The following is a 14,946-nucleotide window of genomic DNA, read 5'->3' as shown; positions in this document are numbered from 1 at the left end:
CTCACGCACTTTAAGTATAGCTAGTAAATTCACGCAATCATATAGTATAATAATATATATATATAAGTTTAATAATAAGTGTATGTATATAAATTCGATCACAAAGAGTACGACGCCATCAGCCCCTTCACTAATCTGACGTCTGTCGTCGAAGAAATCTCTCAAGAACCAATACAATGCTATACCTAACAACTCTTCCTTATTAAACTAGACTTGTGATATTGAAAATGCGTACTCTTTCAGTGAAAAATACGTATATATGTCGAGTGAACTGTCGTAAACCTTATGTCAGTTTCTATACTCTTGGTAATATTTAGTCTTTATATTAATATTTTAACCTAATTCTGTTTAATGTTGTGTTGTTTTAATATTTACCATATCGGAGTATAGCTTATTTGTTACACAAATATATAAATGCAAATTATTTTACGTATAGTTATGAATCAGATAGTTGGGCAACTACTTGTTGGGTACTTACAGAATTAAGACGGCGGATGACGACTCCCTTTTAGTAAATCTTGTAAGCAATTTAATATATAGAAAGTTAAATAATATACAAAATATTAACCATCAAATGTGCCGGTCACATTGCTCGCGTTTGGAATCAAAAGGATCCTTAATTGGAATGGCCCAGTGGAAAGAGAATTAATTCACAATGATGTACTTAAATGCTTCAATAGTTCCCATTCTAGTTTTAGCCTATTTCTTTACCCAGAAGGTTCCGAGAGCGAGACAACCTTTATTACTTACCACTTACCTTGAAACGCGGTGAAAGTTTGAAAAACTTGTGAAAGCAATCGATCTTCCTGCCATTGTTCCCACGGGTTTAATGACCTCTTATTTGGAGATGTACCCTACAATCAGCTTTTAAACCGAATGATTGACCGAGACCGTTGTGTCGTACTATATACTTATCTTAATATGTATAAATTACGCACATCACACAATTACAATTAGTACTCTTAAACTAGTTAACCGTTTTAAATCAAATTTGCCCACCGTGTGCAGTTGGATCTAACTTAAAAATAGGATAGGTTACATATATTTTATTCTACTGTACGTGTGTCACTGAACTCCTCTTAAACAGCTGGAACGATATAAAGGAGGAGAATTTAGATCCACAAATCAGCCCGGTAGATGGCGCTGCAGTCGGTACACTATTTAATTTTTCACTCTGTTTAATATGTTATAAAATGCAGGTCGCGGTCGGTAGAAACGCAATAAAATCAAATTGTGCTAAACAGATGAAATCCAGGCAGAAAAAAAAACATTTTTATATCACTAATTTACATTTCATTGTCCTTAATTAAATATAAATAAAAAAAGCAAGAACGCCGCCATCGGGCATGACGTGAACCTTTAATTCGTACTTCGCTCACTCCAGTGAACTTCCGTCCTGCCCTTCAAGCGATTGACCAGCCCACAACGGCCCAAGTCGAGGTTCGAAAAACGCCCATTCAGGTCGAGCATGGTCAGCATATGTAATACCATATCTTCGGCTGCTACAAGACACGTCAAGCATCCACAGTAGCCTATCAACATCTGGGTAATCAAACCAGTTGGTTAGTTTATTACGGCATAACATCGCGCTACGACTGAATTAACGCGAGTACAGCTAGTCAGACAATATGACGGTATGCGGTAATATGATTTCTCGCTGCATGAAGTTTGCCTCTGCAATTAGTATAGCCAAATTGGGTTAGGTGCAAGTTTGCGCAGCGCCCAAGCTTGATTGTGTTCACCTGTATTCTCTAGTATTATATTGATATATATCAACGATAATGGGGCCTTGAAATGTTTGATGAATTGAAACAAAATGAAATATCTTTAACGTGTTATCTGTAACATGTGATTACATCTATATGTTGTTTAATACTCGTATATCAATTACAGGTATAGATAGTTTCGATGAAAGGGGATACTATGATCTATAGGTGATCCTGCCCACACTGACTTCCCACGCTGCAAAATGCGGAGTCGGGATTTTAAGAGATGTATATAAAAATATTATCTTTGTCATGAAACGTTGTGAGATTTAATACCTTTATTACGAACCCTTGAATATAAAACGGCAAAAAAAATTGTAGCCACTATACTCGTAAATTATTTTGGGGCAGCTAAATTCAAATAAACAATAATATATGGAATGTTTTGTATATTACGCCCCGTTATTCATTTGTTTTTTGTGTTAATTTTTTGGATATTTAAATGTTTGTACAACTACGAGTCATATACCATTGAGCATTAAAGTATCAAATTATCAATACCAAAGGAACCTTTAGCAACACTCTTGGAAACTGCGTGTTTCGGCTGACTTACGGGGGAAAAACAAATGCAAATCGAATTTGCATACCATAATTGCCTCAAAATCATTATATAGTCGACTTTTTGGATCTACGGCAAGCCGGGTTCCTCGCGTTGTTTTCCTTTACTGTTCAAATGCGTACAGAAAGAAAATCATGGTTGAGAGTTGTACGTTGAAGCCACGTACGACGACGACGACGAAGTACGGCTTACTGTATTATCTATAATAATCTTAAATTGTTTTTTGTGCCTCTTTAGATTATTTAAAAACTATATGTATTATGTATTTTTACCCTTCTTGCTTACTTTGTCTAATTTAATACATTTTTTCATCACAGTGGTTGCCAGTTCTCATAGTGTTAATAAATAAATAATCTTTCTCATCATAAAGAATTTAAAGAAGCCAAAACATATTTTTTAGTTTAACATTAATATTAGTGTACAATTTATAAGCCTCTATTCTTAGAACGATTGGCGATTTCTGTGATAACACTGTACTTGAATTCTTTTGATGTTGAGTACGTAGGTACAAAGGGTCGCGAAGTGCATTCTCATCGAGTGCTAATAACCATTACCGGAGTTCATGGCCCGTGACGTACACATTAATAGTTGCCATATTGCGGCTACTTTTAGGGTGGGAATATAAGGGTGTTATATGAGATCGATTCTGTCTTAACATTTTATTAAGGGCCTGTTTCACAATGCCCGGATAAGTTGCAAATATGCTATTTATTACTTATTGGTAGGATAAACAGTATTTTTGCGTTTCACGACTGTCAGATAACGCGAAGTATCTTATTCGGAACTTTTATCTTTCGAATAATTAATGTGTTGCATAGCTATTTGGTACTTTATCCATGCATTGTGAAACAGGCCCTTAGTCAGGATATGATTCATAGAAATTTTAATCTTCATATCTATTCTTTTTATTTAATCACAAATAATATTAGCGCACATCTACAATATAAAAATAAATCGTCGACAAAATGTGTTGGTAAGCGCATAACTCCAATTTTACCAATTGTTTTTTTTTTTTTTCAATTTTTGTTGGACTCCAAGGATGGTTTTTATATAGAAAAATTAGAATAACTTCCGGGATAACTCTAAAAGCCCTTTTCTTTTTCCCATACAAATGTTTTCTATCTTAAATGTAGAGTCAATTTGAACTATATTCAATTAAGTTCATATTATATTACAAGTCAATTCCTAACGTCAAAGAGACCCGTCTATCTCTATGTTATGTCATTGAGGTACTTTTTTAAAGATTTGTCACGTTTAGGTTTCCCTTTAGATTATTGAAGCCCTCTAGCAGACATCCCAGTCGGGGCTTTTCTGTGGGTCACAGAAGGGTGGCCAAAGTTCGTAGAAGTGGAGATACTTTGGTCACCCGAGCTGAACCTCACACACCGCCCTATCATCAGTGTGACAGTTCTGTTCAGGAGATTTTTTGCGCTGGCTATAAAATAAGTTGCAACAAAAAACTGTCACATTCCAAAACTTTTGGAAAAAACGATGTCGATTGGCTAGGCTGGTCCGCTAGTTAATTATAAAACTAGACGTTGCGATTTACTTTTATGGCTGCTATTCAATCAAAACATCCTGTTATGATATGATAAATTTGCAATCAAAATAATGATATTAAGGATGCACGCCCAGTTATATAACTAAAATCATTTAGATTTTTCTGAAATCTGCTAATCAGTGTTAATTTATTGATACGTTCTTTGATTATTTGCAAATACTGTAAACGTAAAAGGGGAACGATCCGTTTAATCGAAAAAATGCCGGGAATCCAACCAAAATTAAAAATAAAGTTATTCAATTACATATATATAATATATTCAGAAGTCATTTTCCCTTTTTTACTTATTTTTGTAATTACTTATTTTTCATATTATTTCCAGGGAAAGGCGAAACGGGAGGTGTCTCTCGAGGAGCTGAGGAATCATATTCACCAATACTACATACCTTTGGGGCGACAATTCATGGTGCTGTTTCCCGAGGGTGGCTTCTTGCACAAGAGGAGAGAGATTAGCCAAAGGTATTGCGTGCTATTTATCTTGACCCATAAAATGTTTTATATTGACATGATGCTGTATCTGTAATCATTGTTCAGGGCAAGTAGGTGATTAGCTACACGTGTAATATAATGTTAAGCCTTGTAAAAGTATTTTTAATAATAATAAATCTTTTCTTTGCAAAGAAAAGGATTCAGATTTAATAATTATAAAAAAACATAAAAATAGGCATGCAACCGTCATGTTTATTGCCATAATAATAAATTATTTATAATCATTGGCAAAACTTAAAGTCTAAAAGTATTTATACTCATAGCGTGAGTGAGTAGTCCTATTCTTAAAAGGCTGGCACCGCACTCTCGAGCCCTCTGGCATTTAGTGTCAGGCTCGGCGTAGAGGCCGTATCACACATGAGTTCCTGTCCGTTTATCCCCTGTTCTAGAAAAAGAATATGAACAGTTCAGCATTCATAATTTTTTAGTAATTTCTTTAATTGCGAACCAGTTGCTTTGTTCCATTTTGAAACAAAAGTGATGAGGAGAAGTATGTATCAGTATGTCTCTGAAAATAGCTTTGAGCATTTGAAATAGAAATTTCACAAAGCTTTCTTTAAAACAAAACAAGTATTGTTATGTTTCCTTTGAAAGACACATCTAGCCAATTAAAACCATTGTGACAACAAATTGAAATGTTTCTTTTAATTACGTCTACTGTATATAAATAATAACTTTTTAAAAAAAAGTGCGTGCGTATAAAGTACAAAAGATAAAACTCCCAATAGATGATCATGTAGGTATATGTTCGCCTAAGTATTTGTATATCCATATTCAATGTAGGTATATGTTCGCCTAAGTATTTGTATATCCATATTCACACTGCTTCCACACTGTATGATGGTGTTAAGCGACAGAATTTCCACCTTAAATTCTAATATGTAACAACTAAACAAATACATCAACCAATAGCGTGTATTTTTTCTCGATCTCCTTTTCTCTCTCTCTCTCTCTCATGATCTGTCTCAATCGCTCTCTCCCTTTTCTTGGACAAAAACGCATGTTAATGCACTTTTTATATACAAAATGTTTGATGTAACTCATTTATCATTTATTCATTTACAAGATCGGAATTTCTTGACCTGACAGGAATTTGATGTAAAATTATGCGTAGTTTTCAATTTCATTCAACAGATGGCACACATTCGATAACTTATCCGATATTTTATTACTTATTCTGCTATTCGAGCGGATAAGAATCCACCAAAAAAGAGAAGTAACATCGATCCAGTCTTGAGTTATAAGTGGTTTTATATATTTAGATTATTACACAAGAACTATACATAGAAAAATCAAAGAAATTGGCGTCGAAATACAATACCAAGATATTTCAAAGAATTACTGCCGACCACAATGAAAAGAAAAGGCTTTGAACTTGTTATTTCGCCTGAAATAGAAAACGGTCACGCTCAATTTATTCTTAAGCAGTGAAAATGGATTTATATTATCCTAATATTTTACTTGAATTTGTTATAGGTTCGCTGAGAAGAACAATTTGCCTAAGCTAGAATATGTATCTCTGCCTCGTGCTGGAGCCTTGAAAGTGATTATGGAAGAAGTTGGACCCCACAGGGAACAAGCTGGTACATCTAAGAGTGATAATAAGAAAGGTAACATCAATTTGTATAGTTATTATCATAAACAGTTATTTTTTTTAAGTTAAGTAACCCTTAGTGCAAAGAAATCTATAAAAAACAATTTTATCACGACTCAAAACGACTTTCTTGTTCTATGTATTATTCATTAGTTCAATAAATAACAAAAATAAATAAACATCTAATGACAAGCATTTTAACCAACTTCTTAATGTTACTGGAAGAAACTAGCGTTTAAGATACAGGCTAGGCCTAGTGTAAACGTCAGAGATTATAGAGGTATATTTGTATAAGGTTAATTGTGTTTGTTTTCAGTCATATAGTGTTTTTTTTTATTTTAACTTAGGTAATATGTCATTCTAATAGATTTAACTTAAAATAACACGAATTTTAACATTTAAAATAATAAAGATCCACAAAACCTTTATAGAACGGTAATGCAAAAATACAGACTCAAATTAAATGCCAGTTTGACATTTCAATTTTCTATTACCGTTGGAACATCGTTGGGATTAATTAGAGAGTGGAGAATGATTTGTGATTTGTGAAACTTCATCAAATATAATTTAAACCTTTTTCTAATAATGTTTAGATTCGGACATCAACTATACTTTTCGGGGTTAACAATTTAATCGAGATTTTGTTTACTATTTCGTGTGGATACTTTAGTATTTTTTTTATCGCATTAACTATACCATAACTACTATACTACATAAAACCTTCACAGTCACCATTTCATTCACTCTTCGATTTATAATTTCACATCGCTTCCTCACCTTGTCTGTGGTTTAAAACTACGACATCTTTGTTTACACTTTAAATCATTCTAGATTAATTGAATACAGTGTTTGAAACTGTTTAAAACAAATGAAAACTCACGCTTGTTTTATATTTGTAGAAAGTAGACATTTGTCATGAAACATGGAAAAATGAATTTCTTACCTAAAAGCCAAAAGTGTCGTCTGAACGGATGTTCGCCTTTTACAGAGCATAATTTATATGAAAATTAGTAGATCACCCAGAAATAAAAATTGTTTTTTTTCCTCTCGAAGTCGATTCGATTCAGAGTAGTGCGACCTCGTGACACAAGTTACACAAACTATGCAATATGATATGCCCGAAATAAATAGACACTTTTAAATACGATTTCAGAAAATAACATTAACCACAACAATACTAAGATCCTGGATACCAAATCTGGAGACAGCATTGAGTGGATCCTAGATGTGACGATCGCGTACCCAGATCGTATTCCTCTGCATCTGATTGACGTGGTGTGTGGTTTCCGTGAAGCCTGCTCCACTCATATACATTATAGATTGTATCCTAGTACTGAGGTAAGTTTAAACACTTAAATCATGGTGTAATCACATACGAGGTATGGGTGGGGGTGTGTGTGCCTAAGTATTTGAGAGTATAGCTGATAGTTGTTATATGCGTGAGCCGTGTCTGTGTGACAACAAATCAAACACATGATTTACATATTAGTAGTATATGTAATGGCCCATAACACATATTATCTAATATGGATATTTTTATGCTATTTATCGTGTTTGTACGATTCTAAAATTACTTACCTTTACGCATAGAATACAAGCGGTGGTCGTGATTGCTATATGAAATATCTGATAATTTAACAATATTTTAATCAACAGGTACCCTCAGACCCTGAAGCCATGACGAACTGGCTCTACGATCGATTCATAGAAAAAGACAAAATGTTAGAAGAATTCTACCGCACTGGGCAGTTCCCGTCTAAAGGGAACGTGCCATCAGTGTCACGAACAGTGAGACAAGACAACGTACGATATCTCATATTGCATTTATTCTTTATGGCATCCACCTTTATGCAATATAAGGTGCTGTGTTTGCTACTGAGCTGTATTTGGTAAATTTTATACGATTTTTGTAACCCTGCGTCTTTAAATATTGAAATTAGATTAGTTTTTCAATTTATACAAATATTCAAGCTTATTAACAAACACACGCTTTTATAAATTTTGCCCGTCAACTCGGTTTTGTTAATTATTTTTGGTATTGAAATATTCTTACCAAATGTAATGTATAATCTAATAAAACTGATCTTTCGAGATACGACTTTGTAATGAAAATTTTCGTAGCAGTCGATAATTATATTTACACACGTAAACACAATTTTCATATATTTAAAGACGCACGCCAGATAATGCTAATGTATAAAAGTCTGTTGTACACTGACTTAAATTTCAGACTTAGTCAAATTTAGTTTTTGTACAACAGAATTGAACCATGAACCAAATAGAAATAGTTTAGGGAAATAAATGTTGTATCGCCATAAATGAACTTAATTTCACTGTCTTATAAGATAAATATGGCGTAAATTGAGGAATGTAACAGTCACTGGCTAGCGAAACAAATGAGTTCCACAAAATAGATTATAAAACTAAATTTAACTTAGTCAATCTGGCGAACAGTTTTACCTGTAATTTAGTAGTCATGACTATAACTGTTTTGTTATAGCAGAATGAATTCATTTCTAAAAAGGCCTTTTTGACATTTCAATTATGAATAAAAAGCGCAGCACTGTTATATTTCACTGTTATTTTTTTGAATCCAGAAAAATAGCAGATGCTATAAATGTAATAGTAAAATAATTGTAACTTATAGAACAAATTTGTCGAACGTGTGTATGACGAATTTATGTACTAATGAACGAATGATTTAAGTTGCAAGCAGAGTTGTTTTAAAGGCAGCTTTAAATATACTTTAAATATATTATGACTTGTTCCTTTTAAGAGTTTCAATAAGTACATTGAGGTGCAAGTTCGTTTATTTTGACTAAGTTTCGTGTTACCTATGACAAATGTAACATTAAGGTCTAAAAATAAAAAGCCAATTAGGGCTGACTCTTAGTACCGTGAGATTTTCTTTTATTTTTTCAACATGAAGTCACTTTTGACATCGGACCTCAAATTAGATTTTAAAAAATCGCTAAGCATTGCGTTCACGCGTTGATAGAGGCCGATCTTATAATTTTAGCAGTTTGTTCGTTGTTTATTGAGAGCTACGATACTGTATTCAAATCGTGCTGTGACAAATAAGTCAGTATGTTAGGCCTTCTAGATTTAATTTGCTTTTTTTATTGTTGTTTTAGTTGTAAGTTTCTTTATTTAGTTTAGTGCGTACCACTCTCTTATTTATCTACTTACGTCGCTTTTGTATATGAGTAATATTGGGAAAGGGTTTTGGCTGAGTTGTTATAAAAAATTCAAAAAAGGAATTTTAAGTTTAAGAAATAAATTTGGGGTCATTCACCCCACAAATACATATCAACTGTTAAATGTCATACTGAAAGACGTAAATAGTAAATTGTTGCGATGATTCTTGGATTTTAATGTAAGTAATACTAATAATATCATCAGCCTCTTTCTAAAGGCGTACTTCCAATGCTTCTTATATTTGTAGTATACACGTTCGTAGAAACTTTTGTAAAATAAATTCGCTGGAGTTAAGCAAACTAAAGCAATACTTCTCGTATTGCGTCAGCAGTTTACTGAAAGCACGCCAAGATCACGTTTCACTCTATTTGATTTTACCACATTTACTGTGGAATGATATTATCAATTTACACTTATAATAAATAGCATTTTCATAGAGAAACGAAAGCATAAGAGGCCCCTGGTTAGGAAAATGAAAACGTAGATTTTTATTTTGTCAAAATGAATGAACTATTATGAGGAGTATATATTTCGCGCTCTTTTTTAAATAATAGGGTGGTACCTAGTAATTGTATGAATAAGTTTTGTTTAAATTTCGCTATGGTTGTATTTTCTTTTCATCGTTTATTTTAATAGGATTTTTGAAGATACGGAATTTTGTTTGTTTAATTTAATAAAGCACCAATAACTGTATGCAAGGGCGGTATAAGAAATACTATGAATACAGAATTACCCTTAAATTAACCCGTGCACTGCAATACATATATAATATCACTGCGGTACGAATGTATCTTTTTAAGTCACTAATATAGGTTAAGTTAAAACCATAACAACTAGATAGGACAATATTGTTCCTTTTTCATATCGTGTACAGTTTATTATAAATTATAATTGGTGATTTTTGTAACTTATGCCAAAACACATTTGCCGTAAGTGCCTAGGCTTAATTGGTATATAGCTTATTAAAAAAATAGAAAAACTTTTTTAAGTTCATATCAAGATTTTGCACATTAAATAATGCGAGGTCGAAATTCTTGTCTAATGCTCAGAAATCTGTCAACATGTCATTATAATTTAAGTGCAAACATTACGTTAAACGGTAAATGTATGGTGTAGCCTTAATAATTTCAGTGAATTGCCATCCGATTTTAATTAATGTAAAAGCCTTTTGCTTCTAAAGCATACACTGCAGTGTTTGCGTATCTTTGACGTTGTTGCAGATTGAATTTCCTCTAGAGGACTCTTTGGTATTGGAAATACCTGCAAACAACCATATAGACGTACATTTAATATGTCCCTTTCATACCGAAGGACCAATATCCAAATTAACCAACATACAATTCGTTTCTATTGTTGATAATGATCAATCATTATTTCTATAGAAAAATGTGCGTTTTGGTTGGTTTACTTACCTTACAGTTAATTAAAAACTGGAAATTAATAAGAATTATTTGTGACATGGGCTGATGTAGAGAAATGTAGGTTTATTACTTAAAAAGGGTTTCATTTAAATTTTTCACATGTGTTATGTATGTATAATACATATTGTATATACACAATCGCTATAGAGTTATCGATCATAATAATCCGTCAAAAAGCTTTATTTAAAGATAAACTAAGGCAAACTTATATCAATCGAAGTTTATACTGTTCCTAGCCGTACAACCCTACACTGTCAAACTTTTAAACAGAGAAAGTCATGAAATAAGTTTGATAAATATTTTTAACCCATGCAACCATCTGAGTCTTTAACAATTATATTATAAATTGACATTCAAGTTCCTTTTTATCTAAGTGCCTTCAAATTTATGTGAACTTTCAATTGGGCAACAACAAACGATAATTTTATTATTAGTTTAATGATTTATTTCTCATTATGTTAGTTGGTAACAGCTCGAACCGACGTAAGCCGTTTGTTTTAAACGTTGGAAATTTAAACCATGGTTAGTAAAAGTTAAAAACGAGTCGGTTAACTAAAGCTATTTAATTAATTAATTGGGTTTTTTTTATTTTCATTTCGTCATTTGGGGTTTCATTATTTTAACGGGTTTTTTTAGAATAAGATGTTATGTTTGAAGTTAAGTTTGTTTAACATAGGAACAACTTTTTAGTAGCTTATTGTCCCTTTTCCAGCGATTATTGTGCGTATGATAGAGCCCTTATTTGCATCTTAATTTAAGACATCTAAAGCATGCATAATGATGTCTTTTACGATTAACTTTTGAATGAATACTGTTTTTTCATGCTTATTTACAAATAGGAGATTGGAGGATTGGAGAGTGTAAGTTGTCCTAATATTTACAAACTTTATGGTCGCAAATTGTGCTATATTATATTGCAAAAAAGTGGCCATCAATTCTCAAATGTTGGGAAATTTAAAGCTATATAATCGGAAAGTGTTTTTCGTTTTTCATGATTGTCATGTAATGTGGAAAAATCAGGGATAGTGGTATAAATGAGTGAGATATATTTTAAGTGCTAAATTTTCACTTTACAGATGTTTACTGCCATGATGTCGGTATTACACTTTCAAATATTTGTGTTTAAATGTGCTTTTGCTGGGGCCATCGATGTTTCTAGAGGAAATGTATTTTTGTTAAGTGTTTCGAAGGCCCCGGAAAGGCTTTGTACATAATTTGCGAATAATGCTCCTTGTCTATGAATAAAGCACATTGTGTCACTTGATAAGTGTTTTATTATGTTAAAAGATTCCCTAATACTTTCTCTCTCTCTCTCTCTGTGGCCATAGTATTTAAGGTAAAATAAATTCAGTTGTAATTTATTATTGATATATTCTATTTAAAAAAGGTAAAAGCTACTGAATAATAATTGTTTCGGGTTGGAAAGAAAAGAAAAGAACTGAACCGATCATGAGAATTTATATTTTAACTAGCGGATCCGACAGACGTTGTCCTGTCTACACGTCTTTAATTTCAAAATTTCAATTTTTAATAAGCCATTTTGATGAAAATTATTATTCAAATGTTATGACAATATCTAACGATCCAGCACATGGTCACACACGATATAACACAATGATAACAAAACTTTTTTTAAATTTCGGGACAGACTAAAATTAAAATTCGAATATTATTTAAAATTTGACACTGCGATGGTAGCGCCGTCTGTCGGATCCAATGTAAAACATTCCAAAATCAACAACAACTAATAAATTGAAAATTAATTAAAAAAACATTGTCCAGCGGACAAAATTGTGAATCTAAACCATTCCCAGATCCCCTTGAACACACACAAAAAATTTCGTCTAAATCGGTCCAGTCGTTTAGGAGGAGTTCAGTCACATACACACGCACACAAGAAATATATATATTAAGATTAGATGTAGTATTCCTCTGTCTTATACCACAACTATGGCAGATGTAAATAATGTACAGATTAACTTCGTTTTTCGTTAATGCTTGGCCATGCAACACATACAATTTTTACGTCTTAAAATACTTATTTAATTAAGATGGCTATCAGTCCTTCCAGTCGACCTTTTATTATAAAAATTCTAAGATCTATTGACATTTTAAAGCAGAGAATCAAAAACAATTGATCAAAATGTTTAATCAACAATTAGTAGGCTTACCTGCTGTTAAGTGACATGGACACTCAATGCCAGAGGGCTCGCAAGTGCGTTGCCGCCCTTTTAAGAATTGGTACGGTCTTTTCTTGAAGGACCCTAAGTCGAATTGGTTCGGAAATACTGCAGTGGGCAGCTGGTTCCACAAAGTGGTGATGCGCGACAAAAACTGCCTTGAAAAACGCGCAGTGAATTTGATTTGACCAGGTTTCCAACGCTCAGCATATATTGGTATAGGAAAAATAAACTACAAGATATAATGCGACAAGCAGTTATAGGAAAAATAATCAAACACGAAGAGATAAAAAGGAAAGAAAAACTGATTTCTAATTGTGAGGGAACCAATCTATATCTAGACTTAGCTCGTTTATCAGAATACTCAAATTTTCTATACAAATTGTGATTACGTTGTGATGACCAAGACTTTTTGATTAGATAAGATTGTACTCAATTCTATAGAATAAAATGGTGTCAGAATGAATTCAATATGAAGACAATCTATTGACCACTTCAAGAAGAACCATTATATGTTACATTGAATTTTATGTGAAGTCCTTTGTATTCTAGTCGGCACTTTATTGGTTCCGTTGAACGAATACAAATCTGTTATTCAAGCAAAATTCGCTTTTATTACAACGTAATAGGGTGCTTCGTAAGGTTGAAGTGCTTTCCGCTTATGCTTTAGTACATTATTGACTTTGATGTCTAATATATTGTTATATTTGAAATACATAAAATAGCGTTTAATAACCTAACATAGATAGAGAATAGAACGATAAAGCGAATCACTATCCAATAGCTTCATTTCTAAGTGCGCATTTTACTTTCGCTCGTATGGTGAAGGAAAAGAAACATGGCCGTAAATCGAAAAATTGAAGTGTCAGGTACAGGTGGCTGATCAGTTTGCAATGTATCAAATTAATACATCTGAGACCCAGACCTAAATGTTTTTTTTTTTATAGAACGCGCAGGAGGCTCACCTGATGTTAAGTGACACCGCCGCCCATGGACACTCTCAATGCTAGAGGCCTCGCGAGTGCGTTGCCGTACACACGATTTTTTACAATGACCTCTGAAATTATTTTGAAGCGATACCAAAATTCTACGGCTACATTCAGTATGTTGAGGGCATACTTCCAAATGCGCTAACGACGTAATTTCGACTGCTAAGGATATACACAACTTCTTCGGCCCAGTCAGTATTTAAACAGGTCCAGAATCTTCCCTATAGGCTAGAGCAACTATTCAGAATCCTTCCTGCACAAGTTTCTTAATTTGTACATGAATATTACTTATACTTCATAAACATAAATGGATAGATAATACGGTTATACTCCTTTTGGCGCGTTAGGGAAAAATGATGAGAGTAAATTTTTACGATGCGCGCACACCGTCATAAAAATCAACACCTTGAAGTTAGCATAGTCAACATTTTAGTTTTTTGTGTTATTTAAATGAACTTGATTTAACTAGATAATGCGTTAAAATACTCACAATGTATTAAATTAGATTTTTCTATCGTTAATGTAGTTTTTTTCTACAAATGTAGAATAACATTTTTGAAAAGATATTTATCTTGACACGCCAAAGAAGTATAACTTCTAACACCTGTACATAAGTGCACACACATGTTTTAGAAAGCTAATGTGATAGAGATGGTTATTAACTAGAATTTTAAAAGATTTTTCAAACGTTTTAAGCTTAAAATTTTGCTAGCTGTTTCTATTAAAAATCACAATTTATTAATAATGCATTTGCATTGCTAATGTTTGACGTAATATCTGGATCACCCATGATACCATGCTACTCTGGTGAGAGCTATCAGATGTGGGGTCAGAACTTCCCCCATTATTTCAGTCCATTGTGACAATAGATCAATCACCAAACAGAACTATAGTCGTGTAATTAACGAGAGAGCCTCAAAACAAACAGACCGTGCCGTATTTATTTAGGATCTAATCAATGGTAAATTTGCTGTTTCGAATAATTGTGATTTTGAAACTTTGATTGGATGTCACAAATATATTGCTCATTTATTATAAATGTTGCTCAGTGCTTTGGTACCTAGTAAAAAACTAAAACTCATTGCTATCTCAAAAATGATTTCAAATTTTTGGCAGCCCATAACTATAGCTTACGCTCTTCCGAAAACTATACCCTTGAAATCCAATCTTAGAACTTCTCTATTCTTGG

At 32.9% G+C, this 14,946-nt stretch overlaps 1 protein-coding gene across 1 annotated transcript in view; it reads left to right on the top strand.

The window, feature by feature from the left end:
• LOC111003991 (acyl-CoA:lysophosphatidylglycerol acyltransferase 1) overlaps positions 1-11,850 on the top strand; it is a 227,721-nt gene extending 215,871 nt beyond the window's left edge. Inside the window, exons 5-8 of the mRNA XM_045632313.1 lie at positions 4,209-4,345; positions 5,852-5,985; positions 7,123-7,307; positions 7,626-11,850. Of these exons, the coding sequence (XP_045488269.1) occupies positions 4,209-4,345; positions 5,852-5,985; positions 7,123-7,307; positions 7,626-7,862 (693 nt within the window). The 3' untranslated portion in view covers positions 7,863-11,850. The remainder of the gene's footprint in view (positions 1-4,208; positions 4,346-5,851; positions 5,986-7,122; positions 7,308-7,625) is intronic.
• Positions 11,851-14,946: the final 3,096 nt, after the last annotated feature.

The sequence above is a fragment of the Pieris rapae genome, chromosome 19, assembly GCF_905147795.1.
Source record: "Pieris rapae chromosome 19, ilPieRapa1.1, whole genome shotgun sequence".
Taxonomy (NCBI): Eukaryota; Metazoa; Arthropoda; class Insecta; order Lepidoptera; family Pieridae; genus Pieris; species Pieris rapae.
The sequence above is the reverse complement of the archived record's forward strand: the minus strand, read 5'-3'. Positions and strand labels throughout refer to the sequence as shown.